At 43.1% G+C, this 21,156-nt stretch overlaps 1 protein-coding gene across 3 annotated transcripts in view; it reads left to right on the top strand.

The window, feature by feature from the left end:
• Positions 1-21,156, top strand: part of LOC110536451 (neurofilament medium polypeptide) — a 32,426-nt gene that overhangs the window by 7,840 nt on the left and 3,430 nt on the right. For all 3 annotated transcript variants that reach the window (XM_021622216.2, XM_036936452.1, XM_021622217.2), the window contains exon 2: positions 11,349-11,634. In XM_021622216.2, the coding sequence (XP_021477891.2) occupies positions 11,361-11,634 (274 nt within the window). In that variant the 5' untranslated portion in view covers positions 11,349-11,360. The remainder of the gene's footprint in view (positions 1-11,348; positions 11,635-21,156) is intronic.

Below are 21,156 nucleotides of genomic sequence, written 5' to 3' on the forward strand. Positions count from 1 at the left end.
CTGTTTGGTTCATATCTGCAAAGTAGTTAACACGCTGTCAGTTCCACTTTAAACTTTAGGTAATCGATTACTTTGTGTGCTAAACGTGAAATGGGAAGTAATACTTGTACATTTTGATTGTGAAATGGGGAGTAATACTTGTACATTTTGATTGTGAAATGGGGAGTAATACTTGTACATTTTGATTGTGAAATGGGAAGTAATACTTGTACATTTTGATTGTGAAATGGGAAGTAATACTTGTACATTTTGATTGTGAAATGGGAAGTAATACTTGTACATTTTGATTGTGAAATGGGAAGTAATACTTGTACATTTTGATTGTGAAATGGGAAGTAATACTTGTACATTTTGATTGTGAAATGGGAAGTAATACTTGTACATTTTGATTGTGAAATGGGGAGTAATACTTGTACATTTTGATTGTGAAATGGGGAGTAATACTTGTACATTTTGATTGTGAAATGGGGAGTAATACTTGTACATTTTGATTGTGAAATGGGAAGTAATACTTGTACATTTTGATTGTGAAATGGGGAGTAATACTTGTACATTTTGATTGTGAAATGGGGAGTAATACTTGTACATTTTGATTGTGAAATGGGGAGTAATACTTGTACATTTTGATTGTGAAATGGGGAGTAATACTTGTACATTTTGATTGTGAAATGGGGAGTAATACTTGTACATTTTGATTGTGAAATGGGGAGTAATACTTGTACATTTTGATTGTGAAATGGGGAGTAATACTTGTACATTTTGATTGTGAAATGGGGAGTAATACTTGTACATTTTGATTGTGAAATGGGAAGTAATACTTGTACATTTTGATTGTGAAATGGGGAGTAATACTTGTACATTTTGATTGTGAAATGGGGAGTAATACTTGTACATTTTGATTGTGAAATGGGGAGTAATACTTGTACATTTTGATTGTGAAATGGGGAGTAATACTTGTACATTTTGATTGTGAAATGGGGAGTAATACTTGTACATTTTGATTGTGAAATGGGGAGTAATACTTGTACATTTTGATTGTGAAATGGGGAGTAATACTTGTACATTTTGATTGTGAAATGGGGAGTAATACTTGTACATTTTGATTGTGAAATGGGGAGTAATACTTGTACATTTTGATTGTGAAATGGGAAGTAATACTTGTACATTTTGATTGTGAAATGGGGAGTAATACTTGTACATTTTGATTGTGAAATGGGGAGTAATACTTGTACATTTTGATTGTGAAATGGGGAGTAATACTTGTACATTTTGATTGTGAAATGGGAAGTAATACTTGTACATTTTGATTGTGAAATGGGGAGTAATACTTGTACATTTTGATTGTGAAATGGGGAGTAATACTTGTACATTTTGATTGTGAAATGGGGAGTAATACTTGTACATTTTGATTGTGAAATGGGGAGTAATACTTGTACATTTTGATTGTGAAATGGGAAGTAATACTTGTACATTTTGATTGTGAAATGGGGAGTAATACTTGTACATTTTGATTGTGAAATGGGGAGTAATACTTGTACATTTTGATTGTGAAATGGGGAGTAATACTTGTACATTTTGATTGTGAAATGGGAAGTAATACTTGTACATTTTGATTGTGAAATGGGGAGTAATACTTGTACATTTTGATTGTGAAATGGGAAGTAATACTTGTACATTTTGATTGTGAAATGGGAAGTAATACTTGTACATTTTGATTGTGAAATGGGGAGTAATACTTGTACATTTTGATTGTGAAATGGGAAGTAATACTTGTACATTTTGATTGTGAAATGGGGAGTAATACTTGTACATTTTGATTGTGAAATGGGAAGTAATACTTGTACATTTTGATTGTGAAATGGGGAGTAATACTTGTACATTTTGATTGTGAAATGGGAAGTAATACTTGTACATTTTGATTGTGAAATGGGAAGTAATACTTGTACATTTTGATTGTGAAATGGGGAGTAATACTTGTACATTTTGATTGTGAAATGCATGATGCATTTTTTTATTCTTATGATTGGGACCTACTGGCTTATTATGTCTGAGTTTATGGACTGCTTATCCTTTAACATCGTGCTGTGTGTGACTGCTGTCTTTCCATCGGCCCTATGTAGTGGTGATTTAACATCATGCTGTGTGTGACTGCTGTCTCTCCATCGGCCCTATGTAGTGGTGATTTAACATCATGCTGTGTGTGACTGCTGTCTTTCCATCGGCCCTATGCAGTGGTGATTTAACATCATGCTGTGTGTGACTGCTGTCTTTCCATCGGCTCTATGCAGTGGTGATTTAACATCGTGCTGTGTGTGACTGCTGTCTCTCCATCGGCCCTATGTAGTGGTGATTTAACATCATGCTGTGTGTGACTGCTGTCTCTCCATCGGCTCTATGCAGTGGTGATTTAACATCATGCTGTGTGTGACTGCTGTCTTTCCATCGGCTCTATGCAGTGGTGATTTAACATCATGCTGTGTGTGACTGCTGTCTCTCCATCGGCCCTATGCAGTGGTGTAGTGGTGATTTAACATCATGCTGTGTGTGACTGCTGTCTCTCCATCGGCCCTATGCAGTGGTGTAGTGGTGATTTAACATCATGCTGTGTGTGACTGCTGTCTCTCCATCGGCCCTATGCAGTGGTGTAGTGGTGATTTAACATCATGCTGTGTGTGACTGCTGTCTTTCCATCGGCCCTATGCAGGGGAGTAGTGGTGATATAACATCATGCTGTGTGTGACTGCTGTCTCTCCATCGGCCCTATGCAGGAGAGTAGTGGTGATTTAACATCGTGCTGTGTGTGACTGCTGTCTCTCCATCGGCCCTATGCAGTGGTGTAGTGGTGATTTAACATCATGCTGTGTGTGACTGCTGTCTCTCCATCGGCCCTATGCAGGAGAGTAGTGGTGATATAACATCATGCTGTGTGTGACTGCTGTCTCTCCATCGGCCCTATGCAGGAGAGTAGTGGTTATTTAACATCGTGCTGTGTGTGACTGCTGTCTTTCCATCGGCCCTATGCAGTGGTGTAGTGGTGATTTAACATCATGCTGTGTGTGACTGCTGTCTTTCCATCGGCCCTATGCAGTGGTGTAGTGGTGATTTAACATCGTGCTGTGTGTGACTGTTGTCTTTCCATCGGCCCTATGCAGTGGTGATTTAACATGCTGTGTGTGACTGCTGTCTTTCCATCGGCCCTATGCAGTGGTGTAGTGGTGATTTAACATCGTGCTGTGTGTGACTGCTGTCTTTCCATCGGCCCTATGCAGTGGTGATTTAACATGCTGTGTGTGACTGCTGTCTCTCCATCGGCCCTATGCAGTGGTGATTTAACATCATGCTGTGTGTGACTGCTGTCTTTCCATCGGCCCTATGCAGGGGAGTAGTGGTGATTTAACATCATGCTGTGTGTGACTGCTGTCTCTCCATCGGCCCTATGCAGGGGAGTAGTGGTGATTTAACATCATGCTGTGTGTGACTGCTGTCTTTCCATCGGCCCTATGCAGTAGTGTAGTGGTGATTTAACATCATGCTGTGTGTGACTGCTGTCTTTCCATCGGCCCTATGCAGGGGAGTAGTGGTGATTTAACATCATGCTGTGTGTGACTGCTGTCTTTCCATCGGCCCTATGCAGTGGTGTAGTGGTGATTTAACATCATGCTGTGTGTGACTGCTGTCTCTCCATCGGCCCTATGCAGTGGTGTGGTGGTGATTTAACATCGTGCTGTGTGTGACTGCTGTCTCTCCATCGGCCCTATGCAGTGGTGTGGTGGTGATTTAACATCATGCTGTGTGTGACTGCTGTCTTTCCATCGGCCCTATGCAGTGGTGTGGTGGTGATTTAACATCATGCTGTGTGTGACTGCTGTCTCTCCATCGGCCCTATGCAGTGGTGTAGTGGTGCTTTAACATCGTGCTGTGTGTGACTGCTGTCTTTCCATCGGCCCTATGCAGTGGTGTAGTGGTGATTTAACATCGTGCTGTGTGTGACTGCTGTCTTTCCATCGGCCCTATGCAGTGGTGTAGTGGTGATTTAACATCATGCTGTGTGTGACTGCTGTCTTTCCATCGACCCTATGCAGGGGAGTAGTAGTGGTGCCTGGAGATTTTGTCAAAAAGTTCCCAAACGGCCCGCCCAGCGAAGGAAAGCCTCCCTGTGGGAAAAATCCTGTTTCTCTATAGATTCTTCAGATTTTCACTCAAAATCACGTTTCACAGGGTGTCTGTAGTGATGCCTCTAGCACTGAGATGCAGAGCCTTAGACCGCTGCCCCACTCGGGATAAGTCCTATACCTCCACTACACTACTTTGATACGCATCAGTAGGGATTAAGAAGTGAGTATACGCAAAGCCCACTGAAAATGAAGTGTCCCTTTGTGTTATTTTACAAAAAAGTGCACTCTCCTACATGTAGCTTGTCTGTGCAGATTAATATAGCTGACGTTGCCACCGTTGTCAGTTCCTTCCTACATATTTCCACACATCTAAGTTCCTGTAGATTGTGAAAACAGGAAGTCACTTACTGCAGTCATACCCACACAACACAAGCCTGTATCAGAAAAATACTAACATATAACAATTCTGTAAGTTAAACAGCATAATAAGTCTAATTAAACAGTATAGTATTCAACTAATATTTAGTGGTTGGTATTACGGTTGCTGTCCTTTACAGAATCACCAACCTGTCACATACGGGAGGCCTATAGGTTTGCCATTGTGCAAACATGTCCATAATAGATAAGGGTGTTAAGATATTTATGTTTCAACAAATGAGTGTATATATTTGGCTTGTCGAAGCAGTTTTATGCGCTGACTTTTTTATTTATTTATTTCATTGAATCTTTATTTAACTAGGCAAGTCGGTTAAATAACTAATTCTTATTTTCAATGACGGCCTAGGAACAGTGGGATCAGTGGGTTAACTGCCTGTTTAATGGAAGCTGATAATATAGAGTTTTGTTTTTACTCCGCTGGTCCGAGACCTAGTCGAGGCCGAGTAGAAATGTATCTGACACCAAGACAAGACCTTGGCCCAGATTCACAAAGAAGCTTCTTAAGAAAAAAAATAAGAAGTTCATAAGATAGTTTGTAAGTGCAATTCCTCAACAATATCTTAATCAACCAATCAATGAAATTTATTTATACATCTCTTTTTACATCAGCAGATGTCGCAAAAGTGCTAAACAGAAACTCAGCCTAAAACTCCAAACAGCAAGCAATGCAGATGTAGAAGCACGGTGGCTAGCAAAAACTCCCTAGAAAGGCAGGAAGCTAGGAAGAATCCTAGAGATTAACCAGGCTCTGAGAGGTGGCCAGTCCTCTTCTGGCTGTGCCGGGTGGAGATTATAAGAGTACATGAACATTTAAGGACAGATTTTTCTTCAAGATGTTCAAACATTCATAGATGACAAGCAGGGTCAAATAATAATTACGGTGGTTGTAGAGGGTGCAACAGGTCAGTACCTCAGGAGTAGATGTCAGTTGGCTTTTCATAGCCGATCATTCAGAGGTCGAGACCGTTGAGAGAGTCAAAAACAGCACGTCCGGTGAACAGGTCAGGGTTCTGTGGTGGAATATTCTAATCAAGTGAGAGAGACATTGTAATTTCTTCAAACAATCATCTTTGTTTAATATCGATTTAATTATTGCAATTATGAAGCTGTCGACCGCACAGTCTAATTTATGTTGCCGAAGGTTAACCATAACAGATTTCATTTAGCATTTAAAAATGCTTATTCGTGGATGGTTCCAACCCTCCAATGCAACTTTGGGTTCATCTCCTGGTTATCTACCTCTGGTGTGGTTTTAACACCTCAGCTTAGTTTCCCAGATGCCAGGATGATTTTGAGACAATGAAGGATTACGATCTACTTCTCCAGGCTATCTCGGTTACACCCACCACATCTCGGCCAGCTGTAGGTTTTTAGGCTCCTGTCAGTTCACACAGACACAGATAAGGAAGTACTCATCAAAGGTATTTGATGCATAAAAATTATTATAATATAATCTTGTCATTTTGCTCTCACAGTTCCATAGCCGCAGGCAGAACAGTTGAAACTGGAGCAGCAGCACGACCAGGTGGACTGGGGACAGCCAGGAGTTATCAGGCCAGGTAGTCCTGAGGCATAATCCTAGGGCTCAGGTCCTCCAAGAGTGGAGGGAGAGAGGGAGAGAGAGAGAATTATAGGGAGCATATTTAAATTAACACAGGACACCAGATAAGACAGGAGAATTACACCAGATATAACAGACTGACCCTAGCCCCCCGACACATAAACTGTTGCAGAATAGATACTGGAAACTGGAGACTGAGACAGGGGTGGTTCGGGGGACACTGTGGCCCCATCTGACGATATCCCGGGACAGGGCCAACCAGGCAGGATATAACCCCACTCACTTTGTTAAAGCACCGCACCCACACCACTAGAGAGATATCAACAAACCACCAACTTACTACCCTGAGACAAGGCTGAGTATATAGCCCACCAATATCTCCACCACCGCACAAGCCCAAGGGGGAGCAAAACCGAACAGGAAGATCACGTCTGTGACTCAACCCACTCAAGTGACGCACCACTCCTAGGGACGGCATTGATGAGCACTAGTAAGCCAGTGGCTCAGCCCCCCGTCAGAGGCAGAGAATCCCAGTGGAGAGAGGGGAGCCAGCCGGGCAGAGACAGCAAGGGTGGTTCGTTGCTCCAGAGCCTTTCCGTTCACCTTCACACTCCTGAGTCAGACTACACTCAATCGTAGGACCTACTGAAGAGATGTGTCTTCAGTAAAGACTTAAAGGTTGAGACCGAGTCTGCTTCTCTCACATGGTTGGGCAGACCATTCCATAAAAATGGAGCTCTATAGGAGAAAGCCCTGCCTCCAGCTGTTTGCTTAGAAATTCTAGGGACAGTAAGTAGGCCTGTGTCATGTGACCGTAGCGTACGTGTAGCTATGTACAGCAGGACCTATAATCAGAGAGATAGGAAGGTTGTAGGTTAGCAGTAAAACCTTGGAATCAGTCCTAGCCTTAACAGGAAGTCAGTGTAGGGAGGCTAGCACTGGAGTAATATGATAATTTTTTGGGGTTCTAGTCAGGATTAAATTTTTCAGCATCATTTTTAGACAAAGCTTTGCAACCGAGGACATATGATTTTTTACGTGCTACGCTCTTCAGCACTCAGAGGACCTGTTCTGTGAGCTTCTGTGGCCTACCACTTCGCGGCTGAGCCGTTGTTGCTCCCAGACGTTTCCACTTCACAATAACAGCACTTACAGTTGACCGGAGGCAGCTCTAGCAGGGCAGAAATTTGACTTGAACTGACTTGTTGGAAAGGTGGTATCCTACAACGGTGCCACGTTGAAAGTCTCTTGAGCTCTTCAGTAAGGCCATTCTACTGCCAATGTTTGTCTATGGAGATTACATGGCTGTGTGCTCAATTTTATACACCTGTCAGGAACGGGTGTGTCTGAAATAGCCAAATCCACTCATTTGAAGGGGTGTCCACATACTTTTGTACATACAATGTATGTAAAATTAATAAGAGTTATGGTGGGGAAATTACAAAATTACGTTATAATACTGTTATTGCATCAAATGGTTGTTCTATGTAAATATAATAGGGTTCTTAGAACTCTCGTGTGTGTGTGTGTTAACGCTGAAAGCAAATTGACGATACCTTAGGTGATAAACCTAACAAGCTACATTCATTTCATGTGAGGGAAGTTGCTCCGATCTGACTGGAATGAACCAGGGAGAGATGGCTCAAGTTGAGAGGAACCTCGTTTTGGAGGCCAACCCCTGTTTTAAAATTAAACAAAATATTTAACTTGGCAAGTCAGTTAAGAACTAATTCTTATTTACAATGATGGCCTACCTGGGAACAGCGGGTTAACTGCCTTGTTCAGGAGCAGCTCGGGATTTGAGCCAACAACCTTTCAGTTACTGGCCCAACGCACTTACCACTAGGCTAGCTAGTGGTTACAGTCTTCACAGCAGATACTGTCTTCTGTGAATTGTCAATTTATTTCATAGCAAATGCTATCTGGCTGGGGGATACACTTTTCTCATATTTCAAGTCTCACCTTGTGACCAATTCCACACATCTGTTATTTGTCATGTAGACTAATGGGGTTTATCTATGCCATAAAAAATATCTTGGTATTCTTTGTGTCGTAGCTAAATCCAGAACAGTCTACGGGAGACGCACAGTACTACATAGAGCCATGACTCCATGGAACTCTATTCCACATCAGGTAACTGATGCAGCAGTAAAATTAGATCTTAAAAACAGATAAAAAAAAGACTTTACGGAACAGCGTGGACTGTGAAGAGACACACACACACACAGGTACAGACACACACATACGCACACACACACACACTCTACACACATACATTATTATATTGTTGTATGGTGGTATTATACATTTTGTATGATGTACTGTTTAATCTTTTGTTTTATGTGCGATGTTAGTGCCTTAGTGTGGTTAAACCAAGGGGAATTGGGGAAGTGGGTGTTGAATAACTTTCTTTATGAAATACGAGTGTGTAAGTATGTCATTGTTTTATTTGTTCACTCATGTTCCCGTTATCTAATATTAGGTTTTGGTTGAAGATCTGATAACGTGCAGTATCAAAAATATGCAGAATGAGAAAGGGGTCAATACTTTTTCACAGCTCTGTACATCTGCTCCATTGCACTTTTTGCTGATGCACACCAGGCTACTTGGCCGCTCTCCAATTTCTAATCTGTTAAAAGCTAGACACCTTCATCGAAACAATAACCGAAGTGGCCACCCCACCTCTGTTTTGGTAAGAAAATGAGGGATGGGCCTGGAGAAATGTAAACACTAAAATTCATAGACAGAACTATGGATGCAAGGACTGACCATATCCACGATATCCAAAATTGTAGTTTTAACCATGTTTTGAGGCTATACAATAGTTGTTTGCATGTACAACGTTTACAAACATTGGAGTAAAACAAGCTTAAATATCGGGTTCTGATGGACTACGACAGTTGAACTAAGCTCACGAAACATTGATAATTTATATTCTTCAAGAATCAATGGGTTTATATATACATATAATACGCAATTGAATGCAGAAACTACAGAATCCCCTTTAAGTCTATCAAAATGTGCAAGTTTCAACATGTGTCAGCTAGGACTATGGATAAAAAGTATATATATATATATCAGCACGAATTACATTAAATATTATATATACACATATGTAAAAGATTGCGGTCCAAACTTGTTCACGATACCAAGGAGGAATGGGAATTGATGTAAAATATATCACTAGCCACTTTAAACAATGCTACTTAATATAATGTTTACTTACCCTACATTATTCATCTCATATGTCTACGTATATACTGTACTCTATATCATCTACTGCATCTTTATGTAAAACATGTATCACTAGACACTTTAACTAGGCCACTTTGTTTACATACTCATCTCATATGTATATACTGTACTCGATACCATCTACTGCATCTTGCCTATGCCGCTCTGTACCATCACTCATTCATATATCTTTATGTACATATTCTTTATCCCTTTACACTTGTGTATAAGGTAGTAGTTTTGGAATTGTTAGTTAGATTACTTGTTGGTTATTACTGAATTGTCGGAACTAGAAGCACAAGCATTTCGCTACACTCGCATTAACATCTGCTAACCATGTGTATGTGACAAATAAAATTTGATTTGATTTGAGTTTAGAAGAGTAGAAGTCCCTCGAACGTTTATTCCAAAGGATCCACACTCTGCAGCTGTAACAGATGTTATATGTACTCTCCATGCGTTGTGTTTTCTCAAAATAAATCACTTCGGCCAGTGGTCCCAGTTGAGCATTTATTTCTGTTGTTAAATGGGAAACAGCACGTTAGTTGTGCAGGGCTGAACGGTATTGATGGCTGTCGATGGCAAAATCCCTTGCATCACATTTTCATACTGGGCGAACAAAATACAAAAATACAATACAAAATATAACATGTGTAAATACCTGTTGTTAAATAGGAAACAGCACGTCAGTTGTGCAGGGCTTATCGGTATTGATGGCTGTCGATGGCAAACTCTGTAGCATGAAGACAACTGTGTTAGCAGTGGGCTTATGTGACCATTACATCGGTGCATGCTAGCTAACACACTTATTTACAGCAATCATATGCCAAAGCACATCCCAGAAAGCCCCTCAATCCCTAACAGGTACCATATACCCACACATGTATAAATCAGTAACGTACAGCAAACTTGTACACATTGTAAAATAGAAAACAGTATTCAGAACGTGACCTATCCCTTGTATCACATTTTCATACTGGGGAGACCTGACGTTCGCGATCTGCCCCTATTTGCAAGCGGGGCCAATCACAACACACCTTATTGTCATCAGAGTTGAACTAACCAATAAGAATGCTTGAACATTAAATACACATTTCTTTAGAGGCAAGTGGAAACATAACCAACCCTGTTACACAGCTGTTGGCAAGAGCACATTTTTTCACTGGCTGTCCACTGGTCGCAATAACAATGATAGATAGGCAGCTTAATAAACTTCTTCAATTCACCCATTATTGGGTTAAAAAATACACATATACGTTTGTCAACAGCCATCCACAACAACCACGGTCCCGTAAGATGCAGATAACAAAATGATACACCTTCCTAGGATTCTAGCTTTAAATAACGGTATAAAAACAAATATCTAGTCTAACTCGTATTTCATGAACTGTAATTAACATAGCCTGCTAACTTGGAGGAAAAAGTTGATGTTGTAATGCCGGGCTGTTCCTGAAGCATAGGCTTAACCTAGTACCACGCCAGCATGGCCGTCTTCACAACTTCTCGGTCGGACTAATTGCGTTGATTTAATTTGTATTCCTCATTGCACTGCTTTCATCGAAAACCATCGCTTAGATGCGGTGTCCAGAGCGCAATAGAGCAACGCGTCAGAGTTCCCCTACTGCCTAATTTGGGCAGCCTTCCACACCTCAGTGTGTTGTTGATTTCCGTCAGTAGAGGGCATACATTTCAGCTAAATGTTCCCATGTGGCTTATTGTTCCCTTGTTACAACTCGTATTGTATTAAACCTGATTTATTGTAGCCTACCTTCTGTTGTGCTTTCTAGACCTGAGTTTCCCCTATTACAGACAGATGCATTGACAGTCATTGGACCACTGTACCTACCTCCCAAATTCACATGGTGTCAATGGTACATGATAAAGTTTCACACTTTCAACCAAGCCCTTACTCAGGCTGTTAGTACAACAGTGATCATTATTATACTACAGATGAAAAGAGAGTTGATGATATAGGTTTCTGATTCTTTTGTCCATGGCAGTGATCATCGACAATGGAGCAGGTGTTGGTCAACATTCTGGATGAGGTGACGAGTGAGGAGATGAAGAGATTTCAGTGGCTCCTGATCAGGCACCAGAGGCGTGGCTATGAGCCTATCAAAAAAAGCGAGTTGGATCGCGACACAAGCAGGGAGAATACCGTGGAGCTGATGGTGAACAAATACAAAGAGAATGGGGCTCTGGGCGTCACAATTAATATCCTGAAGAACATGAACCAGAATACACTTGCTGACGAGTTGAAGACAAAGGCAAACATTCTCAAAAGAGGTAATACAGAATTACAGGTCATAGACACCTATGATGAAAATGCCACATTATAATGGGACCGGATCATAGACAGAAACATGCAGCCTCTTTAACGTGTGTATGTACAGTTTATTAAATTATTGGCGCCCTGTTCAATACCTTTCAATACTTCACCTTGCGAGAATAACGGCACTTCTAAAATGTTTTTATTGAGATTGGAGAACACATTGGGAGAGATCTTAGACCGTTCCTCCGTAGATAATATTTCCAGATCAGTGATGTTCTTCATCTGCGTTTAAGGACGTGCCCCTCTTCAGTTCAAACCACATGTTTTCAATGAGGTTCAAGTCCGGAGACTGAGACGACAATTTCAAAATACTGATTTTGTGGTCAATTAACCATTTTCTTAATAAATATATATATTATATATATATTATATTGAGAACAGCCTCAATTAGTCGAGGCTTGGACTCTACAAGGTGTCGAAGGCGTTCCACAGGGATTCAGTCCTATGTTGACTCCAATGCTTTCCAAAGTTGTGTCAAGTTGGCTGGATGTCCTTTGGGTGGTGGACCAATGTTGACACACACAAACCGGTGCCCCTGGCACCTACTACCATACCCTGTTCAAAGGCATTTAAATATTTTGTATTGCTCATCCACCCTCTGAATGACACACATACACAATCCATGTCTCAATTGTCTCAAGGCATACAACTCCTTCTTTAACCTGTGCCAATAATTTTGGACCAGACCACAGGAGAATACCGGTCAAGTGAACATATTGTAAATAATTACCATCCTCACTTTGAGGAGAAACCTGATATTTAGAACTATAATGAACAAAAATATAAACACAACATGTACAGTGTTGGTCCCATGATTTATGAGCCGAAATAAAAGATCTCTCAAATGTTGTTGACAAATTTGTTTACATCATTGTTAGTGAGTATTTGTCCTTTGCCAAGATAATCCATCCACCTGACCGGTGTGGCATATCAAGAAGCGGATTAAACAGCATGATCGTTACACAGGTGCACCTTCTGCTGGGGACAATAAAAGGCAACTCTAAAATAATGAAATGTTCATTTCTCTACCATAAGCCTCCACTGACACCATTTTAGACAATTTGGCAGTACGTTCAACCGGCCTCACAACCTCAGACCACGTGTAACCACGTCAGCCCAGGACCTCCACATCCGCTTCTTCACCTGCGGGATCGTCTGAGACCAGACACCCAAACAGCTGATGAAACTGAGGAGTATTTCTATCTTTAACTAATTCTGATTGACCCAAGTTGGTGGGTCTATGCCCACCCAGGCCCACCCATGGCTACGCCCCTGCCCAGTCATGTGAAATCCATAGATTAGGGCCTAATGAATTTATTTCAATTGACTGATTTTCTGACATGAACTGTAACTCAGTAAAATGGTTGGAATAATTGTTGCCTTTATATTTTTGTTCAGTTAAGTGTAATGTCGCTAACCGTTGAACATACAGTGCCTGTAGAAGGCTTACACCCCCCCTTGAAATTTTCTTTACATTTTGTTGTGTTACAAAGTGGGGTTGAAATAGATTTAATTGTAATGTTCTGTCATTGATCTACACAAAATACTCCATAATGTCAAAGTGAAAATAATAACTAATTAAATAACTAAAATATGGAAGGAGCACAGGAACAAATCCTAGAGTCAAACTTGCTTCAGTCTGCTTTACAACAGACACTGGGAGATGAATTCACCTTTCAGCAGGACAATAACTTACAACACAAAGTCACATCTACACAGGAGTTGCTTACCAAGAAGACAGTGAACGTTCCTGATTGGCCAAGTTTTAACTTAAATCTGCTTGAAAATCAATGACAAGACTTGAACATTGCTATCTAGCCATGATCCCCAACCCCTTGGCAGAACTTGAAGAATTTTGAAAATAATAATGGGCAAATATTGTGTGCCAATGCTCATGAGACTTACCCAAGAAGACTCACCACTGCAGTCAATGTCAGAGGTGATTCTAACATGTATTGGAGGGTGAATACTTATCTAATCAATTTTCACTTCATCTAAAAAAAATCTATATATTTTTTTGTTTTTCACTTTGACATTACAGACTATTTTGTTTGTAGATAGTCGACAAAAAAAAGACAATTAAATCCATTTTAATCACATTTTCTTACACAGGGGTGTAGATTCTCTATAGGCACTGTATGGCTGCCAGGAGATATTGTTGTTTTTGTTACAGGTTTAAATTAAAATGATAACAAGACCACTGCAAAGGAGTGACTTAGTTTAGTTTAGTTGATTAATTTGACCATTTAAAAAAACAGTCACACATGAAAAGACTTGAAAAGCCACATACAGTATGCACATGGGTTAAATCATGGAGGATAACACACAATAAAGTCTGGGACTTATTTCCATTGTTAAATCATGGAGGATAACACACAATAAAGTCTGGGACTTATTTCCATTGTTAAATCATGGAGGATAACACACAATAAAGTCTGGGACTTATTTCCATTGTTAAATCATGGAGGATAACACACTATAAAGTCTGGGACTTATTTCCATTGTTAAATCATGGAGGATAACACACAATAAAGTCTGGGACTTATTTCCATTGTTAAATCATGGAGGATAACACACAATAAAGTCTGGGACTTATTTCCATTGTTAAATCATGGAGGATAACACACAATAAAGTCTGGGACTTATTTCCATTGTTAAATCATGGAGGATAACACACAATACAGTCTGGGACTTATTTCCATTGTTAAATCATGTAGGATAACACACAATACAGTCTGGGACTTATTTCCATTGTTAAATCATGGAGGATAACACACAATAAAGTCTGGGACTTATTTCCATTGTTAAATCATAGAGGATAACACACAATACAGTCTGGGACTTATTTCCATTGTTAAATCATGGAGGATAACACACAATAAAGTCTGGGACTTATTTCCATTGTTAAATCATGGAGGATAACACACAATAAAGTCTGGGACTTATTTCCATTGTTACATCATGGAGGATAACACACAATAAAGTCTGGGACTTATTTCCATTGTTAAATCATGGAGGATAACACACAATAAAGTCTGGGACTTATTTCCATTGTGGTCCTCTTGAAACAAGATGACTAGGCAAGATCCAACACTGTTGAACACAGTATGACAGAGATAATAAAACATAAAAACAAAGAAGAAGAACATCTATCTCATCATTGCAGTGACATCATAAGGTACATTCAAATGAGCCCAGAAGACATCAAACTGTGTTTTACTTTATTTTTAAAGCTGCCAGGAAAGGATGTCATTTTTATGGGCAGAGGCAACTCATTCCACTACAAGACAGTACCTTTCCCAGCATTACTCTTGAACCTGTATAAGCACACATTAGCAACACCTGATCTGGTGCTGTGATTGTGTCCATTCCTAACACGGGGAAAGTAATTGGTTAGATATCTGGGTGCAGAACCGTAAATAATTGTGTAAACCAAACTCAGTCTAATGTGGGACACCTAAGCCTCAGGTAGCTAGCTACCAGAGGTTTTAATTAATAGTCAGGATCTCAACCCCTAACTGCACTCTGATTTCAGAGGACCTACACATTTTACACTACCAGTCAAAAGGTTTAGAACACCTACTCATTCAAGGGTTTTTATTTTGTTTTATACTATTGTCTACGTTGTAGAATAATAGTGAAGACATCAAAACTATGAAATAACACATATGGAATCATGTAGTAACCAAAAAAAAAGTGTTAAAGAAAATCTAAATATATGTTTTTGGAATTCCTCAAATAGCCACCCTTTGCCTGGATGACAGCTTTGCACACTCTTGGCATTCTCTCAACCAGCTTCATGAGGTAGTCACCTGGAATGCATTTCAATTAACAGGTGTGCCTTGTTAAAGGTTCATTTGTGGAATTGCTTTCCTTCTTAATGCGTTTGAGCCAATTAGTTGCGTTGTGACAAGGTAGGGGGGTATATAGAAGATAGCCCTATTTGGCAAAAGACCAAGTCCATATTATAGCATGACCAGCTCAAATAAGCAAAGAGAAATGACAGTCCATCATTACTTTAAGACATGAAGGTCAGTCAATTTCAAGAACTTTGAAAGTTTCTTCAAGTACAGTCGCAAAAACCATCAAGCGCTATGATGAAACTGGCTCTCATGAGGACCGCCACAGGAAAGGAAGACCCAGAGTTACCTCTGCTGCAGAGGATCAGTTCATAAGAGTTAACAGCCTCAGAAATTGCAGCCCAATTAAATGCTTCACAGAGTTAAAGTAACAGAGACATCTCAACTAGAGGTCGACTGAATATGATTTTTCAACACCGATACCAATTATTGGAGAACCAAAAAAAGCCGATACCAATTAATCGGTCGATTTTTATATAATTGTAATAATGACAATTATAACAATACTGAATGAACAATGAACACTTTTATTTTAACTTAATATAATACATAAATAACATGTGTTTAGTCTCAAATAAATAATGAAACATGGTTTAAATAATGAAAAAACACAGTGTTGGAGAAGAAAGTAAAAGTGCAATATGTTGTCATGTATTGTCATGTTGTGTCTTTCTGTCCTTTCCTTTCACCCTGTCTCCCTCTGCTGGTCGTACTAGGTTACCGTTTCTGTCCCTCTTTCCCCCAGCTGTTCCTTGTCTTCTCTGACTACCTCATTCACCCCTTTTCCCACCTGTTCCCTTTTTCCCTCTGATTAGGTCCCTATATCTCTCTCTGTTTCTGCTCCTGTCTTTGTCGGATTCTTGTTTGTTGTGTTTCATGCCTGAACCAGACTATCGTCATGTTTGCTGTAACCTTGTCCTGTCCTGTCGGAATCTGCCGGTCTGTCTGAACCTACCTATGTTTGGTTATTAAAGAAGCTCTGTTAAGTTAATTCGCTTTTGGGTCCTCATTCACTCACCGTGACAGAAGAATCCGACCAAGAATGGACCCAGCGACTTCGGATCCTCTCCACTCAGCCGTCGAGATCCAGGGAGCGATGCTAGGCAGACACGAGCAGGAATTGTCTGCTGCTCGACATGCCGTTGAAACCCTGGCCACCCAAGTCTCCAACCTCACAGAACAGGTTCACCATCTCCGCCTCGATCCACCGGCCACTTCCAGGGCTTTCGAATCTCCGGAGCCCAGAATCAATAACCCGCCGTGTTACTCTGGGGAGCCCACTGAATGCCGCTCGTTCCTCACCCAGTGTGATATTGTGTTTTCTCTCCAGCCCAACACTTACGCCAGGAGCACTGCTCGTGTCGCCTACGTCATATCTCTCCTTACTGGACGGGCTCGTGAGTGGGGCACGGCAATCTGGGAGGCAAGGGCTGAGTGTACTAACCAGTATCAGGACTTTAAGGAGGAGATGATACGGGTTTTTGATCGATCTGTTTTTGGGGAGGAGGCTTCCAGGGCCCTGTCTTCCCTATGTCAAGGCAATCGATCCATAACTGACTACTCTATTGAGTTTCGCACTCTTGCTGCCTCCAGTGGCTGGAACGAGCCGGCCTTGCTCGCTCGTCTTCTGGAGGGTCTCCGCGCAGAGGTAAAGGATGAGATTCTCTCCCGGGAGGTTCCTTCCAGCGTGGATTCCTTGATTGAACTCGCTATTCGCATTGAGCGACGGGTTGATCTTCGTCACCGAGCTCGTGGAAAGGAGCTCGCGTTCTCCGTTGCCCCCCTCTCCGCATCACTACCATCTTCCTCTGCCGGCTCGGGAGCTGAGCCTATGCAGCTGGGAGGTATCCGCGTCTCGACTAAGGAGAGGGAACGGAGAATCACCAACCGCCTCTGTCTCTATTGCGGTTCTGCTGGTCATTTTGTCACTTCATGTCCAGTAAAAGCCAGAGCTCATCAGTAAGCGGAGGGCTACTGGTGAGCGCTACTACTCCTGTCTCTCCTTCAAGATCCTGCACTACCTTGTCGGTCCATCTACGCTGGACCGGTTCGTCAGCTTCCTGCAGTGCCTTAATAGACTCTGGGGCGGAGGGCTGTTTTATGGACGAGACCTGGGCTCGGGAACATGACATTCCTCTCAGACAGTTAAGGGAGTCCACGGCCTTGTTCGCCCTGGATGGTAGTCCTCTCCCCAGGATTCAGCGTGAGACGCTACCTTTAACCCTCACTGTTTCTGGTAATCATAGCGAAACCATTTCTTTTTTAATTTTTCGTTCACCTTTTACACCTGTTGTTTTGGGCCATCCCTGGCTAGTTTGTCATAATCCTTCCATTAATTGGTCTAGTAATTCTATCCTCTCCTGGAACGTCTCTTGTCATGTGAAATGTTTAATGTCTGCTATCCCTCCTGTTTCCTCTGTCTCTTCTTCACAGGAGGAGCCTGGTGATTTGACAGGGGTGCCGGAGGAATATCACGATCTGCGCACGGTGTTCAGTCGGTCCAGGGCCACCTCTCTTCCTCCACACCGGTCGTATGATTGTAGTATTGATCTCCTTCCGGGAACCACTCCCCCCCGGGGTAGACTATACTCTCTGTCGGCTCCCGAACGTAAGGCTCTCGAGGATTATTTGTCTGTAGCTCTTGACGCCGGTACCATAGTCCCCTCCTCCTCTCCCGCCGGAGCGGGGTTTTTTTTTGTCAAGAAGAAGGACGGGTCTCTGCGCCCCTGCATAGATTATCGAGGGCTGAATGACATAACAGTGAAGAATCGTTATCCGCTTCCTCTTATGTCTTCAGCCTTCGAGATCCTGCAGGGAGCCAGGTTTTTCACTAAGTTGGACCTTCGTAACGCTTACCATCTCGTGCGCATCAGGGAGGGGGACGAGTGGAAGACGGCGTTTAACACTCCGTTAGGGCACTTTGAATACCGGGTTCTTCCTTTCGGCCTCGCTAACGCTCCAGCTGTCTTTCAGGCATTAGTCAATGATGTCCTGAGAGACATGCTGAACATCTTTGTTTTCGTTTACCTTGACGATATCCTGATTTTTTCACCGTCACTCCAGATTCATGTTCAGCACGTTCGACGTGTCCTCCAGCGCCTTTTAGAGAATTGTCTTTTTGTGAAGGCTGAGAAGTGCACTTTTCATGCCTCCTCCGTCACATTTCTCGGTTCTGTTATTTCCGCTGAAGGCATTAAGATGGATCCCGCTAAGGTCCAAGCTGTCATTGATTGGCCCGCCCCTAAGTCACGCATCGAGCTGCAGCGCTTTCTCGGCTTCGCAAACTTCTATCGTCGTTTCATCCGTAATTTCGGTCAGGTGGCAGCTCCTCTCACAGCCCTTACTTCTGTCAAGACGTGCTTTAAGTGGTCCGTTTCCGCCCAGGGAGCTTTTGATCTCCTCAAGAATCGTTTTACATCCGCTCCTATCCTTGTTACACCTGACGTCTCTAGACAGTTCGTTGTCGAGGTTGACGCGTCAGAGGTGGGCGTGGGAGCCATTCTTTCTCAGCGCTCCCTCTCTGACGACAAGGTCCACCCATGCGCGTATTTTTCTCATCGCCTGTCGCCGTCGGAACGTAACTATGATGTGGGAAACCGCGAACTGCTCGCCATCCGGTTAGCCCTAGGCGAATGGCGACAGTGGTTGGAGGGCGCGACCGTTCCTTTTGTCGTTTGGACTGACCATAGGAACCTTGAGTACATCCGTTCTGCCAAACGACTTAATGCGCGTCAGGCGCGTTGGGCGCTGTTTTTCGCTCGTTTCGAGTTCGTGATTTCTTATCGTCCGGGCTCTAAGAACACCAAGCCTGATGCTTTATCTCGTCTCTTCAGTTCTTCAGTAGCCTCCACTGACCCCGAGGGGATTCTCCCTGAGGGGCGTGTTGTCGGGTTGACTGTCTGGGGAATTGAGAGGCAGGTAAAGCAAGCGCTCACTCACACTCCGTCGCCGCGCGCTTGTCCTAGGAACCTTCTTTTCGTTCCCGTTCCTACTCGTCTGGCCGTTCTTCAGTGGGCTCACTCTGCCAAGTTAGCCGGCCACCCTGGCGTTCGGGGTACGCTTGCTTCCATTCGCCAGCGTTTTTGGTGGCCCACCCGGGAGCATGACACGCGTCGTTTCGTGGCTGCTTGTTCGGTCTGCGCGCAGACTAAGTCCGGTAACTCTCCTCCTGCCGGCCGTCTCAGGCCGCTTCCCATTCCCTCTCGACCGTGGTCTCACATCGCCTTAGATTTTGTCACCGGACTGCCTTCGTCAGCGGGGAAGACTGTTATTCTTACGGTTGTCGATAGGTTCTCTAAGGCGGCTCATTTCATTCCCCTTGCTAAGCTTCCTTCTGCTAAAGAGACGGCACAAATCATCATCGAGAATGTTTTCAGAATTCATGGCCTTCCGTCAGACGTCGTTTCGGACAGAGGTCCGCAATTCACGTCTCAATTTTGGAGGGAGTTTTGCCGTTTGATTGGGGCTTCCGTCAGTCTCTCTTCCGGCTTTCACCCCCAGTCTAACGGTCAAGCAGAACGGGCCAATCAGACTATTGGTCGCATCTTACGCAGTCTTTCTTTTCGCAACCCTGCGTCTTGGTCAGAACAGCTCCCCTGGGCAGAATACGCCCACAACTCGCTTCCTTCGTCTGCGACCGGGCTATCTCCTTTTCAGAGTAGCCTCGGGTACCAGCCTCCGCTGTTCTCATCTCAGTTCGCCGAGTCCAGCGTCCCCTCCGCTCAGGCTTTTGTCCAACGTTGCGAGCGCACCTGGAAGAGGGTCAGGTCTGCACTTTGCCGTTATAGGACGCAGACTGTGAGGGCTGCTAATAAGCGTAGAACTAAGAGTCCTAGATATTGTCGCGGTCAGAGAGTTTGGCTCTCCACTCAGAACCTTCCCCTTAAGACGGCTTCTCGCAAGTTGACCCCGCGGTTCATTGGTCCGTTCCGTATTTCTCGGGTCATTAATCCTGTCGCAGTTCGACTTCTTCTTCCGCGATACCTTCGTCGCGTCCACCCGGTCTTCCATGTCTCCTGTATCAAGCCCGTTCTTCGCGCCCCCGCTCGTCTTCCCCCCCCCCCCCCCCATCCTTGTCGAGGGCGCACCCATCTACAGGGTCCGCAGGATTTTGGACATGCGTCCTCGGGGCCGTGGTCACCAGTACCTCGTAGATTGGGAGGGGTACGGTCCTGAGGAGAGGAGTTGGGTTCCCTCTCGGGACGTGCTGGACCGTGCGCTGATCGAGGATTTCCTCCGTTGCCGCCAGGTTTCCTCCTCGAGTGCGCCAGGAGGCGCTCGGTGAGTGGGGGGGTACTGTCATGTATTGTCATGTTGTGTCTTTCTGTCCTTTCCTTTCACCCTGTCTCCCTCTGCTGGTCGTACTAGGTTACCGTTTCTGTCCCTCTTTCCCCCAGCTGTTCCTTGTCTTCTCTGACTACCTCATTCACCCCTTTTCCCACCTGTTCCCTTTTTCCCTCTGATTAGGTCCCTATATCTCTCTCTGTTTCTGCTCCTGTCTTTGTCGGATTCTTGTTTGTTGTGTTTCATGCCTGAACCAGACTATCGTCATGTTTGCTGTAACCTTGTCCTGTCCTGTCGGAATCTGCCGGTCTGTCTGAACCTACCTATGTTTGG

The sequence above is a fragment of the Oncorhynchus mykiss genome, chromosome 11 (assembly GCF_013265735.2).
Source record: "Oncorhynchus mykiss isolate Arlee chromosome 11, USDA_OmykA_1.1, whole genome shotgun sequence".
Lineage (NCBI taxonomy): Eukaryota > Metazoa > Chordata > Actinopteri > Salmoniformes > Salmonidae > Oncorhynchus > Oncorhynchus mykiss.